General features: G+C 39.1%; 1 protein-coding gene across 3 annotated transcripts in view; it reads right to left on the reverse strand.

Moving 5' to 3' along the window:
* Positions 1-20760, reverse strand: part of LOC119739915 (SH3 domain-binding protein 2-like) — a 29947-nt gene that overhangs the window by 5305 nt on the left and 3882 nt on the right. For 2 of the 3 annotated variants that reach the window (XM_038215051.1, XM_038215050.1), the window contains exons 2-9: positions 15699-15933; positions 14466-14685; positions 10205-10322; positions 7058-7119; positions 5121-5326; positions 4262-4333; positions 1714-1903; positions 845-917 (exon numbers count right to left, since the gene is read on the reverse strand). In XM_038215051.1, the coding sequence (XP_038070979.1) occupies positions 845-917; positions 1714-1903; positions 4262-4333; positions 5121-5326; positions 7058-7119; positions 10205-10322; positions 14466-14685; positions 15699-15831 (1074 nt within the window). In that variant the 5' untranslated portion in view covers positions 15832-15933. The remainder of the gene's footprint in view (positions 1-844; positions 918-1713; positions 1904-4261; positions 4334-5120; positions 5327-7057; positions 7120-10204; positions 10323-14465; positions 14686-15698; positions 15934-20760) is intronic. The other variant, XM_038215052.1, reaches the window with a different exon arrangement.

Consider the following 20760-nt stretch of genomic DNA (forward strand, 5'->3'; position numbering starts at 1 on the left):
TCGCTCGTACAGCGCAATGTCGCGCAAAACGCAGCTGGGCTGGTGAAGTGTGAATTTCGGACTATAAAATACTGATTCACTGATAGTATTGTATGCCTGTGTGAGGAATGTGAACGTTCAACCAATGAAACGTTAAAAAAAGGCACCGGATTTCATGGGGGTTCAAATTTCATGTGACACTGGCAAGGTGTTTAAGACCAGCCAGCCATGTCTTTATCATCCATTTAAAACCGGCCAAATAGGAATGGGTAAACTGTATTAGGGCCCGCGACCATTCAGCCCCGGTATGAAAAGGGCCCCCCGGTTAGCTCGTCCCCTCCCAAGAAGTCCTCTCGTACCGTCCCAGCTACCGGCCCAGGAGCTGGTCCTGTTGCTAATCAGGAACTCCTCTATCCTGGGGTCTATTGTTTGCAAGTATTGACACATGTAATATATCCCAAAAGAAACCCACCTGTGGTTTTCATCTCTCAGCGCAAAACAATAGAACACTTTCGTCGGCACAGATCAAAACCCCTGCCATGCGGTTTCGCGCACAATGGGACCGTAAATTACCAAGGCATTATGGAAGGATTTTATCTTTAATCCGGTAAGTCTGCTATTGTTCTGCTCTGGACGTTCTCTGAAGGGCAATAAATTGATGCGCCTGACTGACTTCAAAACTTCTGGTCAGACAGGACCATGTACCGGACGAGACTGGGCTGAAGACCGGACTGGCTTTGGACCGGACGAGGTACCGGGGGGCCCTTTTCATACCAGGGCTGAATGGTCACGGTCCCTTAGGTATTTATGAATAGGGAATAAGTAAGTTATTAGAAGTTTTGGATATCACAGTCTGGAATCTCACCTTAACATCCACTCCCTCAAGAGGTGTTTCTATAAAAGGCTTTTTCCTGAAGCTGTTCCCCTCTGGGCCTTGTCTGCAATCACAACAAAAAAATTGAATTAACACGTGAGTCTTCACTGTAACCCTAACCATCTCAAATCCTTCACAATCCTGTTTGCAAATTGGAGGAATTTGCAGGATTGAGGTTACATGGCGAAATTGCGTCGCTGATTTCGGAGGATGCACTGTGTCAAGGTCTTGGGCCGGACCTTGTGTTGTTTATGCTCAGCCTAGCATAAATTTATGCTTGAAAATCCTCTGCACTGCTCCAGGATGTCACTGCCTCTGCCTCAACCTATTGACAGTCACTGCCGGAGGATTTTGCAGGATTCAGGCAGTGGTCACCCCTCCACGTATCATATTCAGGATAGAATGGAGGAATTTGCAGGATTGAGGCCATGTGCTATTTTTCCACGGGGCCAATTGGAGGATTTTGCAGGATTGAGGCTACATCCTAGCAAAAAGGCCTAGGGAGTTAGGGTTTTAAAAAGATAATCTTCCCAATGCAAGATGTGGACTCCATATAACCCCCAATGGTTACAGACAGAGACTGTGGGGAGTCCACGGGAAGGAACTTTTGAATATATCGCTAACAGTACCCGACGCTCACGTGAAGATGCTACCAGTTTCTGCATAAATTAGTGGTGCATACACAAGAACCAGTATGTGGTACACGTCCGACTGGTATCTCGAAAATGGTCACAAATAGCGCCATCTACTCGTGATGGGATATGTGTCTCTTAGGCACATCCCCACTAAAACTATGGAAACAAAACTATAATAAAACAAAAATTCATGAGAGCTTGATGATGTCTGGCAACACGCCTCACCTCTGATTATTGCTACTTGGTGGCTGTGGGGGCAGTGCAGGCGGACGACTGGGTAGCCTGGGAGCAGTCCTTTCGGCTACCTTGTTCTGGGATCCATACTGGTGACGGAACTCCGATATCTGCTGCACGTCAGCTTCCGGTGGTTGTATGTAATCACTGCTGGCTGTAGAGCAGACAGAGAGGGATAACTCTGCCACAAACAAGGATATATGGATATGAGATCATGAATATTCAACATGAACCCAACGGAGGATGCGAATATTCAGTAGAGCAGACAGAGAGGGCCAACTCTGCCATAAACAAGGATACATGGATATGGATATGAGATCATGAATATTCAATACAAACCCAACGGAGGATGCGAATATTCAGTAAAGCAGACAGAGAGGGCCGACTCTGCCATAAACAAGGATACATGGATATGAGATCATGAATATTCAATACGAACCCAATGAGGATGTGAATATTCATCAGACACTTTCAGATTTAATATGATTGCATTATTCACATTCACAAATTTGAATAAGTATCAACTATTGTTATCTTCTACTTAATATGTTGTTTGATCCTGTTACAGAAGGTGACCAAAATGCAACAACAGGCAAGTCTTAGACACAAATTATTGGGGATGACAATGCTCTTGTGCTACTGATGCATGTAGCTTGGTGGGCTGAGAATAAAATACATGCAGCGCTTCTTTCATGTGATCGCCATCATTATTGTCTCGTCATCATTGTCGTGGCAGCCGATCGATGTCAATCCTCGGCTTCTTGAGCACGTTTTCTGATGAGAGAGAAGACCAATGCGAGCACGACAAACACGCCTACAGCTTTCGTACACCAGGTTAGGATTAGCTGCAGCTTGGTCTGGTGTGGGATTTGAAGAGCACAGTGTCTCACTGGTGAGTCTACTCTCTGCAGCCGCATTGAGGTGGAAAGCCTTGGAGACTACTGTGTCACTGGAGATGTGCTGCTTCCGTTGGGAGTGCCACACAGCTGCCTACCCCCAGGTACCGGTAGTGATTTCATGCGGCATGCTATGAGGGTGAATTTCCGTGTGCTGTTGAAGCCCATTTTGAAGTCCCATGTCATGTCATTGTGAAACTCTCCACATGCAACATGCTGATAGTTTTGTTCAAATTAAACTAAATACTAATTCTTGTTTTGAAATGAGGTTCATGAATCATTATCACAGGCTGTGTCCAACAATAATGCTGACACATGTACACATAGTCAAACAATCCATAAAAGTAGAGTTAACCACTTCGCAACGGGATTATTTTGGATTTTCACAAAAGTTTCCAGCCAACTTCTGATATGCTGCCAAACCCCACAATTACTGATTCTGAATCAACTTTATTCATGGACGAGAAAAAAATCTGTCCAATTCATCATTGGCTTATTTTCCTATCTTTACTTCCTCAAACAACATGCAGTGTCGGGCATTATTGTAGTACTCATACTTGTACTTGACTCCTCGACTTTGTAGTCGTACATGTACATGTATTCACACTTGGAGTGAGATGGCCTAGCGGTTAAGAACACCGGACTCACGTTCTGGTGTTTCAGAGGCAACAGAGAGATGGGTTCGAGCCCGCCGGCAGACACTTGTGCTTCTAAGCAAGGCACTTAACCATTATTGCTTCGTCGTTCGGATGGGACGTAAAGCCCTAGGCCCCGTGTGTTGTATAAATGCACGTAAAAGAACCCAGTAAAAACTTATCGCTAAGAGAAGGGGTTTGCCCCGTTGTTTCTGGCCTCCTGTATAAACTCCCACGTGGAGTATTTAGGAGAAGAACCAACCAAGAACCAAGAACTTGTACTAAAAAAACCCTCAAAACCTGATTTCGAGCATGCATGCAGAGCCATGCCAGACAGACTACACTCACGCTGGAATGTCATGAAAGACGGTTCCGGGAGCTTGGGTCTACTCCCTGGGGATGTCGGAGCGCTGCTTCTGTGTCGGCTCTGAGGGGTGTTGATGCAACTAATGGTTCTGTCCCTCCGCTGGGGCGGAGGGGTGGGGTCGGACTGGGTTCTAGAACCTAAAGCTGATTGGTCGGGGGTGTTCAAGGTCGAGGGATGTTACCTAGAGATCATTTGTTAATTTCACAAAACTTTATGTACTGGCGTAGCTCTACTTGGTGTACAGACTGAAAATGGACTATTTTATACTGAGAAATCATGATTGTCATAAGGCCTTGTTATTGCCCAATTTATCAAGGTGTTAACAAGAAATCTGCAGCTTAATTAAAAAAAAAAACAACATTAAACGTTAGTTTACTGATAATTCCGAAGAATGTCGGGCAAAACTGTGGCACTGAATGTGGCACTGAATGTGACCATTGTATTGAGAGCGAAATGAAATCATACACAAACAGCAATCGAGAAAGCTGTGAAGATTTTTCAAATTTTTAAACTAGTTTGGCACCTCTGCCCAAGTTTCATCAAGATAACATTCAAAAACGATAAGAGCAGAATGCATATTTTTTTTTCAATGAAAGTAACAATATATCAATTAAACAATTATCAAAAGTATTTTCATTTACCTCTTCGAGCTGGTTCCGGTCTTGGAGGCGGGACTGGTAACAGACTCTTGTGAACAGGACTTCTTCTTTCCACTAAAATTCAAGAATAATAACAAGAACAACTTGTGAATATTTAAACCATATCAATCGATTACAACAATTGAAACAAAATAAGTCTGTTTATTTTATTTTTTTATGACTGTAATGCGCATTTGAACATATTTTAAATGGAATTTGCGCACTATAAATTAATAAATTATTATTATTATAACAACGATTCCATTACCGTCCATTTGCTTTTCATTTTGTTATAAAGATTGGCTGCAAGAAAGAGAATGCCAGTGCATAACTTCACAAACAGCCTTTATATGACATGGCGGACATTTTCATAAAAAAAATATATATTTTGAAACTGATGAGGCCTACAATACGCAAACTTTTTTGTGTGTGTGACAATGAAAGAAACGGTGTGGTGGTGGGGTAAAAAGATAACTATTAGCGGTTGGCTTTACAAGTAAGCAGTCTATATGATAATCTTATTGAAACAAACTAGGATCTGCCTTGATTTTAATTTTCACATTCTCCGTAAATTAATGTTCATACCTAGGGTACTTTATTGATAGTTAATCTTGTCAATGTTAATTTGGTAAGATGAGTACGTTGCCAAAGCTAATCCGAACTTAATTAAGACTTGATTTTTCTACTTGCTAATCTGCTGCACGCTCTCTGTTTGAATTGTTTACGTCTGTCAAGTGTGCAGAGAAGTATGTACACATGGATTTTCAGAGTACGCGACATGGATACATTTACGAATGTTGTAAATTGTAAACACAATACGCACTTCGAAAAAGGACACCTGGATCTTTGGCCTTACACTTACAAGATTCATTTCGAGGTGGTACCGGTAACTGTCTAGTCATTGATGCGTTAGGCCTCGGTGGAAGATAGTCCTCTTCTTCCAAGGGCTCCTCGATGTCTTCGTAGATCCCCGGCTCAAAGGCAGCGGCAGTCGTGGGGCTGGCTGGCTCCCCACCTTCCACGAACTTGGTCTCTCGGTATTTCAGCTCCTTCAGAATTCTCAGGGACCTGAATTCAAAAAGGATGGCGAACAGTCCATTGGAGACAAGAGCATCCAATTTTGGTTGGGGTTCAAATAAGACTTCAGCAATAAAAACATCGTACAGTCGACTCTCGTTAATACAAACACTGTTAATGCAAATTCTGGTTACAGCAAACATAAAGCCTTGGTCCCGACTGTGCATATTTATGAGCACAATGAATGGGACTTGCACTCTTCTCAATACAAAATTCTCATATTTAATCAACTTTTTGGCTAGGTCTGGCCGAGTTTGTATGAATGAGATTTGATTGTAAATGAGTGATTCACCCAAAATATTTCAAAGGAAAGCTCAGAATATTGACTTCCAAGAAAAATAAATTAAACTACATGTAAGTAATTATTTCAAATGTAATTTTGAAAATGTTGCACTCCATTATTTGGGATTTTTCATTGAAAAGCAAATTGTATAAATCCATTTCCTTCTGTGCAAAATCAGCACAATGAATAAAAAAAAAAGAAGGAACTATGTTAAAAGTATTGAGGGGTTCCGATGAGGAAATCAAGTACTTCTATTAAAATTTGATATTTCCCTAATGTCACAGCTCCTCTGTAGAGGCAAAATTTAATAGTCGCAATAGGCCAGATTGATTGCTTGTGGTCCAAAACATAAAAATGCCAAAATTTGTGGGGGTAGGATAATGTAAAACTGGGGTTAGGGGTCATTAAAGTTGGAAATAATTGTGTCCACAAGTCTATGGGAATGTCTCCCAAATGACCCATCGCCGGTAATTATTATTATTCTTATTATTTTTATGTTTTACATATTTATAAATGTCGGTGAAGGGCAAAACCTAATTTGATTTATATCACCCCGGCGCAAAATTCCATCTTATAATAGTTCATGCGGTACCCGCTGCTATGTACATCAGATTCGAACCAGCCAACCGATCCCGTTAGCTCGGTGGTCGAGTGGTAAGATATCTGCACTAGAAAGCAGGAGGTCGTGGGTTCGAGTCCCACCCGAGTGATTTTTTCCAACTTTCACTTGGGAGGTAACACACTGAGTATACAGTGTTTAAACGTCGTCGAAGGGCAAAACCTAATTTGATTCATATTTATAGAGTTTCGCTCTCAAACCTTATCCATGTATCAAATTTCGACAACTATTTTAATTGGTTGCTTTTGTTTGATTCTAATTAAGGACACCTTTTGGTTCTAAGAGTCCTATTCGTTATCCAATGCCTTACTCGTAATGTACGGCTCTTGGAAAACAAACATCCAATATAATAATGTCAGCCGCCTGATGATGAGGAATGACTACTGCAGTACTTCCTCATGAAGACCTTGGTCGAAGTGAGAGTCAAGACGGAAATTTCACTTTCAAAAGTGGAAACAGAAAATTCACAGAAAGGAAAAACCCAATCTTCAATGACCCCCAGTAGTGTTAAGATATTGAAGGGCCATGTATTATAATGTATTGTAAGTCAGTACAATATGGGCAAACTGCCCCACCCTACATTTTAATTGATTCAATTAACGCCCTCGTGTCTGTTACTAAGTACCGGACCAAGTCCGCCAAAATCCATTACTGACCCTGCTTCACATAATGCTTCGGGACCAAGTCCGCAGAAATCCACCACAAATCCACCACTGCTATAGGTGGATCTTGATGGACTTTGTACTCATGGCTTACCTACCAAAATCATGAAAATAGAGGAATGGATTTTAATGGATTTGGGAAGGTTATGGCTACTTACTTGTCTCTGGCTTTGCCGTGGATCGCTCTCTCCATCATCACTTTAAAAAACGCCATCCATAACTGAATAAGAAAAAAGGAAAAAAACAAGTGTGAGAATTATTCAGTCAAAACCAGGTGGAGAATTGCTGAGGTTCCAAAATGTCCAGGCAAAAAGGACATTAACCCTAACTCCATAATGTCTTTTACTAAGTACTGGACCATGTCCGCCAAAATCCATCAATCACACTGCTTCCAATGCATGCTTTGCTTTAGGCCTCCAGGCCCAAGTCTCTCATACTCCATCAATATTTAGTCACACCAAAATCCACCAAAATGGGGGGATGGATTTTAATACAGTTGGAAGGTTAGGGTTAACTTGTGGTTTTAAAACCAGAAAGCCAGACATGAGTGATTCCAAGATGGACTACGAAAAAGTGCATTTGTTTTTCAAAGCTTTCCTCATTTTTTCCCAACTTTTTGGATTCAGAAGACTTCAAGCTTATCAGCACTACCCTTGTGCAAACCCTACATGCAGTTTTGTATTTAATACCCCCGAACACTTCTGCAAAACTTTTGCTTTTGTCTTTGTATCATATTCCACCTTCAAATTATGTCCATTTTACATGTATGCATATATACATGCATTCTAGTTTATTTACACTGGATTTTTTTTTTACAAGAGACTTTGCATTTACATGTATCGACAGCAATTAATATACCAATATGGATACATATCCTTCGTACATTTTTTGTAAGTCACCGGTATATGATGAGGCGTGTACATACATGTACAAGAAATTCTACTCTGTATTTCCGGATAGGAAATCTCTGCATTATGACGACAAATTTGCTAACTGAATAAAGTGTACATTAGTTGTGACCCCACAGCGTGTACATGTTATGTACATGTACATGGTTATTTCAGCTTCCCTAAAAAAAAAAACGGCTTCCTATTATGAACGCACACCTGTAGGCCGGTACCCAACAATGGTATTGTGAATGTGTTCTGAACCAAACAGAGATCAAAGCGTCATGTGATTTCCCACGTCTAGACTGCACACATTGTTTGTGCAAAGGCTGCATACACACATAAACTGTTGCTATATGTACATCTGTACATACATGTACATGTACAAAAGTGGATGCAATTGATGTTTTCAATCAAAAATGGTCTCGGTCTCCAAGAAGAAACAACTTTCCTATTCCTCATCACAATAAATCTGACCATTCATAACAAAAACCCAGGATTATAACTACTAAGTTCTAATCCTTTCACAGCTTCTGCACCAGAAAATTAAACCATTACAGAACATTGTTTAAATTAAATCAACCTGCATATTTGGCAATATAGAAGTTTGCAAATGTATACATAGTTTCAAGTGAAACTACATGTATACTTCTTGCTATTAAAGGCTAGTCTGTTGAAGTGCCACAACCGCATACAATGTACAAAAAAATTATTGTATATATGCACAGTTGCAAACTTCATGGAGTAATATGAACCATTTGCATAGGATGTACATAAATAAAAGTGCTGTTGCAAAATACACATGTACATGTTCAAACAACTTCAGTTTTCACTGTCATCAAGTTTACATGCGCTGCTCGTAAACAAACTTGTGGGGGCCCCCAAAATGAGGAGGTCCCCAAAATAAGGGGCTAGCTTCCCATAAAAGGCATGTGCATTCACTTTAAAGGGAAAATACAACATTTGCAAACATCAAAAAATAAAACTACCAAATCATTTTGAAATACCTTGCTGGACTGTTAGTGAATGACAGTGTAAAGCATCCTGTAAAATCATGGCACCTGGTATACTGTCATTTTCAAGAAAAGTGGTATTTTTGTATCAATTTCCAACGCTGGTCGGCCGACCAGCGTTGGAAAAAACTGGCTTTTTTTCAAATACTGGCCCCAATTGACCATCGCACTTGTTTGCAATCGATTACACAGTTATGAACGGGTACAGTGTAACTATATTTGCTATATATTTCCAACCCCCCAATTCCATCCATTTCTGAAAATTACAGCAAAAGCATATGATTTATATTCCCTTTAAGGGCCCTTCCCATTTACAGTTGAGACTTGTGCAATAAGGAAATAAAGAGTGTTTTCCCTCAATTCAATTCCAAGTACTGTATCTGTAGTACAGATGGACTTTGGACTGTAAAACAGAAAATGAAAACCAATCCGTACTGCAGTAGTGCGTTACACATTAACAAGTGTATCGGTATGCAACATGTTTACCGTATTGCATGTTCAATACACAGTGCACTCTCACATGACCACAAATGACCATTCCAATACTTTTACAACATGTTAAGAATTTATGAAACCACTAAAAAGCAGATTAATTAGAAAAAGGCACATAACACTACCCTCGACACATTTCAAGTACCCAAAGTCACCTTCCAAAACAGTTTCATGTTTGTATGTTATAAAAGATATAGCAAAACTAGTCAATCGACATATGAATACCCACATACACGTAACAAGAATTCGCCCTGGGACTGTTCCTCAAAAATGTTCCCAAAATGGATGACTAGATTTTGTTATCAAGAACAGTTTAAGGTCTGAAGAAGTCAGATTTGTGAGCGAGTCACTCGCGAGTCAAATCAAAATTACGTCGTGTCAAAATAACCACGGGGTGAACAATGACAACGGAATGTCTTCGTCAGTTGTTTCAACTGCATGACTTGTATGAATTGACTTACATGTATCTTCGACCTGAAAGATGATTTTTTTTTGGGGGGGGGTCAGTTAATGTTAAGGCCTTTTCACACTAGACAAATCTCAGGGTTGACGCAGGGTTGAAAACATGTATCGTTTCACACCTCGTCCTTCGTCAACCCTGCGTCAACCCTGCGTCAACCCTGTGGCTGATTTAACCCCGGGTTGAACCCAATCCTGCTCAAGACCAGGGTTAAGATTTTCAACCTAGGCTGAAATTCTTGCCAGGGTTAAAAAACAAAAAAAACAATGGTAACCGAGCAAAATAAGCTTGGTTTGCATGAAACAAGTGTGAAATGATGCGGGGTTGAACTCCGGGTTGAAAAATAAAAAAAACTCAACCCGGGGCGGCACTGGGTTCGCCCAGGGTTGAGTTCAACCCGGGTTGAGAGGCTCTAGTGTGAAGAGGGCGTTGATCTGACCTTAGGAGCCTTACCTTCATTTCACGTTCGGATGCAGCCCCAAAGTACCACGTTCTGTCGTCTGATCTCATGCCGATGATTTTGAATGCCCACTGCTGATTGGCTGACGTCATATCCTCTGCTCTGAGAACTCTTAAAAAAAAATAGTGACAAGAAGACAGTGAAAAACATTTGTAAGATTGTTGGAATGTTATTTATCTTAAAATAAATAACTGCATTAATCTTCCAAAAGATGACATTATTTGAGTACAAAAATGTGTTCGCTTTTATTGTTTTCCTGACTTGTTTATTTTTGCCTCTACATGTATGCTATTTTGTCAATTGTTTCTCTTTATTTTGAATTGATATTCACAAAGACACGTACTATAAACCAAGACATAGTGAATCTCATAAAAATGAGTAAAGTAACAAATTATTTAGTCTTCATGACTTTCAAGAGGACTGAGTGCTATGACATTAGTTAAATAAAAAAGAGCTGTGTTAGACCCACTTTGTTATGAATGCTTCAAACAACATGTGCATATACAAAAGAATCCTTCATTTACCTTCTGCAAACTTTTTGTAACCATATTTTCATGTTTGATGATTATTTGAAATAGTACTTGTCATATCTGATTTAGATATATTCATTATACATTTACAGCAATGAATATTCACATTATAGACAACTCTGTGAACTTGTCCATGGACATGTATGCAGCACAAGTTGGACCAAAACATAAATATTTCCTTTTTTTTTTAAACAGAATCGTAGCTCCAAGACAGTGAACAAAACAATTGCCGTGTCCATTCCTTCCCCCCCCCCCTCCTTCCCTCCCCACCTACCCAGTGTTCTGCGGTGAAGTTTTGGGTGGGGCACACAGCCCCGGCACACTGGCATTGTGCGCAAATCAACAGGAATCAATTAATAACTACAGGATGAACGCATCTTGAACTTGGGCAGCCAGCACGGACTGAGGTTACTAATTCAATTAAGAGTGGTCTGACCTGAACATTTGGCAGGCTTAAATGACGTTTCCCTTCCTGAGGGGATCATTGAAACAGTTCCTCCCCTTTTTAGACTTTGTTTGACGTTGTCCATCGGAATTCATTAATTAGAACTGAGGGGAGTTCAATATCCGGCTTTTATTGTTTCTTTTTTTGTGTGAAGCGTTTCAGAGAGGGCTGAGTATAGAGTAAACCCTAATGTATACATGTACCATCAATGTACGTGCTACAGCAATCCAATTTTTTTTTTTTGTAGCATGAGGAAAAAGTAATCAAGCTTGCAAATTTTACACTTTTTTTTTTATTAACCCTCACCTTCCCAACTCCATCAAAATCCATCCCCCCATTTGGGTTTTTTTTGTAGGCAAGCTGTGAGTTTCAAGTTCATCAAAAATCCACCACTGGTCCTGAAGCGTTATGTGAAGCAGGGTCAGTGATGGATTTTGGCGGACTTGGTACTTAGTAAAACTCAGTAGTTTAGGGAGTTAGGGTTAATCATATGTAGTTTCTTTAAAACGGCATCAGCCAACCTAAATGCTGGATTTTAATGACTGACACTGACAGCTGTTGACTGCTGACTGAAGTCCGCTAATAAATATACTGGTGTGGAACCCAACCACCTGCCTGACAACACTGACAAATTAAATCAACCACACCCGCATTTGTAGTTATTATGTGTTGTTTATCATAACCAAGTACATCATAATGCGGAAACATAAATGTACTGTAAGCACACTGCTTCCTTTAACGGTACATACATGTATATCAGATGTAATTATGTGGAACATGTAATTTAGTAGCTTTGCTAATGTCTGTGGTTCATAAATCTATGTGTACATTGTACATGTATCAGTACAGCATGCAAGTTGACGTAAAAATTTGAAGGAAGAAAATAGGTGACTTCAGGGTGTGTCAAATATCTGACAGGTACAACACTACTAGTTGGATTTTATTTTTCTGACCAGACTTGCTGGGAAACCACAATAGTTTTTGTTTTTTCCCAGATTTGTTTTAAAAATAAAACCAGGCATTACAATTTATAGCATTACAATTTAACCCTAACGTACCTGAATCCGTCAAAATCCACACCCCTGTTGCGGGGGATTTCGGCGGATGCAGGATACCTCCATATTGAAAAAGTTGGGGGATTGATGGGTTCAGGACATAAAGCCTAGTGGTACTGCAGGATTTTGATGGATTCAGGATACCTCCATATTGAGCAGTTGGGGGACTTTGATGGATTCGGGATCTCAACAGATTTACTCCCGGCTAACTGGTGGATTCTGATGGACTCGCTGGCCACCAACTTTTTTTTTGCATTGCAAAATTGATGGATTTTGGCGGATTCAGGATACTTTCTAATATATATACCCAAGGGTTAGGGTTAAATTACAGCAATTTACAGCATGTTGAAAGATCAGTACTTTTTCAATTGGAAATCTAAACAAACTCCATTTTTTTTTTAATGCTAGAGCGGCAACAGCTGTTTGTTGTTTGTGTTAAATCAAAAACAATCCCTGTTTTCTATATTTGCACAACTCCAAGTTGCTGTCAACTTCAACGGCCAGCCGGTCAGGGGCAAGTCACCGGCCGGCCGGCCTGATGGCTTGCTCAATAATCCCATAACAACTCAATTTTCTTGCAGGAAGTTTTTGATCACTGTATCCCCCAGATACCAGCGTGCGGTTCCCGCAGAGGGAACTGTGCCCTGAAAACACATCCACATGGGTCTTGTCAACTGTGTCAAAACACAAACATTTCTGCAGGCAGACCTGAGTTGCTTAGCTTATATTTCAAACACTTTCAGTGACCAAAGTTTAACCCTAACTCCTTTGGGTGTGTGAAAAATCATATGAAAATTGGAGGCCTCAGGAGTAAGGTTTAAAGATGGCCTTCAACAAATCTGATATTTTTTCTCCGGCCAAATTTTCAAATTGTGTTTTAAATTTAGTGGAACAAAACTGGTTTTTCTATTTTAGGAGAAATAAGCTTTTATGTTTGGGTTGATTTTGTGGTTGCAGCATTATCAATTGTGATAGGGCGAACTTAATTAGTAGTTATTGTGCCGCAAGAAATTCACAATTCTTGTGGAGTGCATTCATGAACAGCACATGACCCTTGATGACCACTCACAAGAGAGGGCTTGATGTCCAAGCCCTTGTTTATGTATGTATGGCGCAAAATAGGCACGATTAACCCTCCTGCTGTTTGAACAGTCACAGACAGTCAACAAAATCAATCCTCTCCAACAGTCAGATCATATTTCAAGCAAGTACTGTGACTAGTCAAATTCAGTCAACAGACAAAAGTAGGCCAGTGGTAGACACAGCTGGCTTATCGACCACCCACAGTCAAAGCACAGCTGTATCAAGTTACATTTATAAACAGTCACAGCCAGTCAATCTGCTTTATGCAGGCTGGGGGCTCATAACTGTTGAAAACAGCCACCTGTTTGATTTTGACTCACAGAACAACGTGGCATAGAATGTATATTTGCATAGGAGGGTTAATTTGAATGTGTACGACCAATAACGTCTGCACGTGAGTGTCGGGTGCCATCGGCAATGCGTTTGAAAGTTCCTCCCAATGGTCTTATCCAAACTCTCCCTTTGCGACTCCTGAGAGGTTACTTCTTCCGAGTCCATAGGTGGTGTCTGCACTTTCTTTAAGAGGTTTACTGACGTAGCTGTAGATGATTCACCCAGAGTGAAAGGAACATGAGCCTTTTCTAAGCAGGGCATGTTTTGAAGATGTAAGACTTGATCAATTACCGTTAACCCCAGCGTGAGATTTGTTGAGCTTGGATTGGAGTGACTCACGGGGTTACTTTGTCGCGAAGTTGACAAACACGTTAAAGGAATGCTCTGCCTATGGAACACCATCACCACAATTTGACTGCAAAGTCACTTTAAAGTTATACTGTTAGGCATGGCACTTAGCAAGTACGCTTTCAAGAGAAAATTCTTACTTTCTGGCGTAATCGTAATTGATTGGGACCCGTGCCCGATTCCATGGCTCTGCTAACCACAGAATTCTGAGCTTACTATCATCATTCTGTGGTAACCGCGCTAGCGAAACAATTCTGTTGCTAACCCTGTATATATATATCATTACTTACATGTTGTACGTGTATGCATCAGCTAAAATTCCTCGATTACCTGTGAACAATGCTAACCATACTTGTGAAAAAAAATTCTGTTACAGTAAGCGGGGATTCTTTGCTAACTGTAACCAGAGTCATGAAATAGGGCCCTGTACTGTTCAATCAAATCCAAGATGGCCGCTCACCTGTTGTATCCCCTGAGTGAAAACACGCCCTTGGGTCGGGCACACTTCTCGTTCTTGTAGTACAACACAAACTCGTTGTACAGGATGACGTAGCGGAGCTGCCATTTGGACAGCAGGGACGGGCTGATGAGTTCCGTGAGCTGGTCGGTCACTTTCTCTTGCGCCCGTTTGTAGAGGAAGCCGTTGTGCTCGTAGTTTTCCTTGAGGATGTCTGTCACGCCTACAATTTTGGTGGAAAATATTTTAGAAAGGTTGTTTTAATGTGTTTCATATTCAGTTTGACAGGATGTTGTATATGGATGCACATTCAGGCATGAGAATGAATTTCAATAAAAAAAACCCAGGAAACTTGTGCAAAAACAGGGAACAAGATCTGAAATCAGGCAAAAAAAGCCCCAAAACTGGTTCAAAACAATCAAAAACACGGAAATTTGGGCAACAAAAAACAGGAATTCCTGTTTAAACAGGAAGATTCTCATGTCTGACATTTCTTGACACACTTACAATTTGTACTGAGTTCTATTTTGCATGATTTGTTTAAGGACTCGTTACTAAAAAAATATTATAGTTCTTGCAACTTGGTACTCATTTTGTCATGCTGTTTCATATAAATTTACTTTTAATAGCAACCTGGACTGACACACTCTAACAACTCCATGCATGCTAAAAAAAAAAGAAGACAAAAAGTCAAGTTTAAATTTTACAAATTCCGACACAAAATTCAACCAAAGCCATAAATATAGGCCCCCTACAGGAAAAAAATAATGTTGAGTGTTGCTTTTCATTGAAAATTCAGTAAAATTATGTTTCGGGAAATTGTGAGGGCCAAACCCAATTTCAAGGTTACGTCTCCCTGATGTAAACTCCATCACTTAGTTATAAAAAGAATCGTGTAACAAATAATTGGGTTATTCTATAACTTTAGGGTCTAAAAAGTGTGACATTTGTCCTGTTACCTTGGTACAAGCCCTTTGTAATTTTGCTATTGTAAGCATCATTAAAAATTACTTGAACCTATTCTTACTTGTTGGGTAGGTTGTTTGCGGTACATAATCACTCTTGCAGAAAGAAGGCAAGAAGGAGTGCAGCATTCAGACTTTACAAACTCATGAATGTCAGATTAAACAAAGACCGTCAAACAGTGTACCCTACAAATATGACCCAATTGTAGAATCACTACAAGTACCAGAAAGCACTCATGAGAAGGCAAACGGTAAAATCTGAAACACTCACTGATATTTTCCAATTGTTGCTGCGACAGACACTGCATGTAGTTATTATCCTCGTCCATCATAGGCAAGCTGGATGCAGACACCACCGACCTAAGGGAGTCTCCGGAACCAGACTGCCAGTGAGGAGGATCCATGGATGAGACGGTGATGCAGAGAGGAGTAAGGCTGATTGCTTGACGATGGTGGGTGGGGCAGGGTCACGGGGAGGAGCTTGGAGGCTACTCCATTATCTTAGGCTACATTTGGCAAAGAAAAAAAAAGAGGACAAGAATGAAATCTGGTTCATTGTAGATCTGGGGCCCAATTTCACGGCACTGCTAAGCACAAAAAAATGCTTAGCACAAAAAAGTCTGGCTTGTAAAAGCAGGTTACCGCCAAAACACATGGTTTTCATGCTAAGCAAACAACAGTTGAATACCAATTACGAGCAATCACATGGAGTTTTGGCTGGTAACCTGCTTTTATAAGCCTGACTTTTTTGTGCTTAGCACAGTTTTGTATTGTAAATCTGAATACGCACCTTGTTTCTGTGCACGTTATTTAATAATCTTCCGCCATAATGAAAGTTGATCATAAACAGACGAAGAAGTGCATTGTCATGTACAGCATTGGTGTGTACATGTACGTGCAATTTCTAAACACTACACCACGGCATATATACCTGGTTCAGTGCACACATACACTACTGTACATGTACAAACCTGTACCACTGCACTGGTGTGACACCACACCCAAGTCAAGACCATTACAAATCTGGGGGTTCCCCAAAATCTTTTGAAATCTATTGGCACATGACACGTACTTTTGTAAGGCAAGTTCCAATGGAATTTTGAGAGAGTCAAACAGACACTATGTGACTGCTTGGGAGACTAGTTGACCAACAACGTGTAGGGTCGGATAGTTCAGTTGATAGTACGGTATGGACTTCTATCTTGCAAATGTTGCAAGGCTTTCTTGAGTTGCAATTATGTTTTTATAACTTGACAATTCAAAACCATGGGAAGCATCTTAATAATCAATTTAGTAAAGTTAAGTCAATCTGTTCAAAATATCCAAGATTTTAGTCTTTAGTAAAATTTTATAAAATACTTTCTTTGAAATCACTTCAACCCCTAGTGCAACATTCAGTAAAACTAAGTTACAAAAAAAAAATCATGCCAGACTAAATGTGACCTGTTCTGTCAAAAGCAGACGCTTCTGGGCAGAGGTTGAAATTGAGATAGGGCCAAAAAATGCTGTGGGGTGATTTTTTTTCGATTTTCTAATTTTTGCATATTTGTAATCCTGAACATGTCTAAAATATACTATAAAAGTTTGAAACCCTTATTTTGAACTCCAAATATAGTATTTTTGATGATTTGTTAAGGTATATCAGTTAAAGAAAATACTGCTTTGTAACGTTTGTGGCCATTTTCTCCGTTTTCTACTTTTCGACACAATGAACTTCAAAATAGCATAACTTTGCCCAGGAATGACCGGTTTCAAAAATAAAACCACCTATTAAAAGGAAACAGAACATATTTTAACAAAAATATGCAAAAATCTCATTTTTGACCTTATGCCCAGAAAAGTCTGATTTTGACAGAACAGGTCACATATGTTCATGTTTTCATAGTAAATTATTTTCGGATACATGACTAAAACGTCCGGATGTGATTTCCTGTGTACATAACAATTACACCTAAACCCTGTGATATTCACAATTGAGTCTTGGTCATGTGATTCACATTGCACTTTTGTCTATTTTTTTGCACGGAACAGGAAATCGGTCCAAATAATTTTTAAAGTTCAACTCAAGGTCACTTCCCCATTGTGAATCTGAAAAAGTAACATGGCACTCGTATTAAGTAGTGTGAATATAACAATAAAAAAGGCGGGAACTTTTTTTTGCGGCAGTGAATTTTTCATAATGCTACTAACACACTTGGGTGGAATGTTAGAAACACCTAATATGTTTTAGTCTGATATTTACTACATTTTGTGAATAAAAGCTTTTCACTTTCATTTTATGAGTAGAAAAAAATATAAACTAGACCGAAAGACAACCGAAAGATATGATATCTTTCTAAATCAACAAAAGGGTCAAATAAAAGGCATTCTATTTTACTTTTCATTAAACATTCCTTTTGCATTAGGCCTATACAATACTTACATGTACATGTAGTTTAGGAAGTCTACATGTACATGTAAATTTGTAGTTCTCCCCATACTATTTTTGAGTTTCAAACCCCCAAAAATAGATTTTGTTTTTAAACTGCTTTTTTTCCCAACAATACAAAAGTCATTCACATTTGAAAGAGGCATAACACACACAAAAATCAGCCCACGTTGTAACGGCTTGAAAAGCAACCCAAATTAATTTTTTTATTTAGAGTGTTGTTGAAAACAAGTTGCTTTTTCTGTTTAAATAAAGCATACAAACTTGTTGAAAACAAGTTGCTTTTTCTGTTTAAATAAAGCATACAAACTTGTTGAAAACAAGTTGCTTTTTCTGTTTAAATAAAGCATACAAACTGAAAAATCTTTGAGGTGGAAATACACATTGAATAGGCTAAATAGCACAGGCAAAGCAACTTACATGTAAATACTGCGCACACTTGTATCGCATTCTGGGGTGGTTTTTTTGGACAGGAAGGCTAGTAGATAGATTACATAACACCTTCCTGGGAAAGTGGACAAGACAAAGAAAAACCTTGGCCTCATTATTGCAAAATGAGAACAGGAACACATTGTTCTAAAGCCCGAAAAGTGAGACAATGTACAATCGTCTTCAGGCCGCTGTGGCAGTATCAACACAATATTGAATCCCATACAGTCTTTGGAACTTTGGCAACCCGACCCCAGCATGCCTCATGCTAATAGCTAAAATTGCAGGAAGTTTGTTCAGAATTGGTTCATCGTGTTGACCCTCTAGTTCCATAGCGGCTTGACTGCGCTTACTATTATCAAAGTTACCCAAGTCCAGCCTTGGACCACGACTAGTTTAAACTTGAAACCCTGCATTTTTACACATACATATGTAGATTTGAAATTAGGTAAGGATATTACATATATACACATTTAAACATTGACACAAGTTTAAAAAAAAATCTGTTTACAAATTTTCTAAAACTTTTAAACCAAACCTGAAATTTACTAAAAGGGACCTAGGTTCGCGCAATATTTTTTTGTTTGTTTGAGTCAAACACGTATACATAACACACATAAAATTTAACAATGTTTTCAAATCTATTTAATTTACAAAACCATAGAAGCACCTCAGTATTTGATTGCACTCGGGTGCACGTAGTTAAGTTTTACTTTTTCAAAGAGTGCCCGTTATTAATTAAAAACAACCATTGTAGATTTATCATGTCAATCACGCCGGTCTGCATACCGTACATAACGTTTAAACGGTTCCTAAATTGTCTGCTAAACGTTTACAAAGTCACATCCTTAAAATTCGGTTAATAGTAATCAACAATTTTTAGGATAGACTTACCGTGTTGTTCAACAAGGAAGAAACCACTACATTGTGAACATTATACAGTACATGCAACAATGCAAGTGTACTCATACTTTAACAAGCCTTATACATGTATGTAGGTATTCACCTGGGTATGAGTGTTCACAGGGCCAACCACACATTAATTGGTGAACTCAACCACACTACCTCATCATGAGGGCCATTGTCCGCACACAATGGATTTCAAAATCTCTGGCACCCACTAGACACAATGAAGGCATACATGCTGGGTAAATATGCCTGAAAACTTCCCACTCACAAAAAGTCCCTCGAAAGAAAAACCCACTGCACTTGCTTCAAGCTTCATTTCCTCCATGGGAAATAATATACCGGGTACACTGAACAATTCAATCAAAGAGAAGGTTGCCTACAAATGTACCCCCAGTACAGAAATTGATCATTCGGTTGTGAAATCACTGAAGTTATAGTATCATGAAAGAAAAAGTCTGGTAAAAAAATTTTTGTGCAAACTACTGGTTGACCTATAGGAAAAACAGAACATTGACTTTATTTTCCTCCATTACTTGGGCATTAGTCAAGGTTTAGATGACTCAAATCATTGGTGCTATCTTTTGATGTACTGTACAATGTACGGTACATGTAACCTTGACATGTGGAATACATGAACATGTACTTCCCATATTCTCTAACTTCCTTCATTCACATAATAGGGCCTAATTTAAATTATGTATGTACACAAGCTGGAACACTTTTACTACATGAGATGTTGTTAGTTAACTGCAAAATCAAGGTTCAGTGTGAATATTTCGGAAGCATACATAAACATGTAAGAAATACATGTATGCATAACAGCACTTTACATGAGAATTCAAGATTAAAAGTTGCCAACTATTATCATTCAATAAAACATATCCTGCTTGCTATCATAGCAAATACATTCATTCAAAATATTTTGAACACAAACAGATATATCACTTTCACATACCAGTGTGATGTAATATGTCTGTAAGTTTTCCCAGGGAAATTTTACAGATACATGTAATCCAGTTAGTTGTGCTTTACCTCGATACACCAATGTGGTACGCATACATTATAACATGTACAATGTACACATGTACATGTATGTACTCTACATGTAGCTTGAACAAACAGGATATCACAATACCCACCAAGCCAGGCCGGGGAAGTCCACGTATCGAAAACTTTAAAGGGTTGTGTCAAATGACACTCTACATGTAGTGACATTCCTCGTTCAGCCCAGAAAAAAAATGTTTACATCAATTAAAAAACATATGAAATCTGTAGTTTATTGTTTTATGTACCGGTAGAGTATAGACTCTGACCATCAATTATGAAACAAAATGGCCCAATATTGGCATTGTGTTGTGATATTCTTTTGATAAAAATAAATGAATTTGTAGGAGTACTCGCTCTTAGGGTCAAAATATATTTATTAAAAAGTCTGATTAATTATCAATGATAAATCAATATCTCTAATTACTATTAAAGGGACACTACATGTATGTCATACTCCAGGAATGTGCCAAATTAGGCTACAACAAGTTTTAAATAAAATGATGTTTAATTGGAAAGAGCA

This window comes from Patiria miniata, unplaced genomic scaffold (assembly GCF_015706575.1).
Source record: "Patiria miniata isolate m_02_andy unplaced genomic scaffold, ASM1570657v1 HiC_scaffold_4, whole genome shotgun sequence".
Taxonomy (NCBI): domain Eukaryota; kingdom Metazoa; phylum Echinodermata; class Asteroidea; order Valvatida; family Asterinidae; genus Patiria; species Patiria miniata.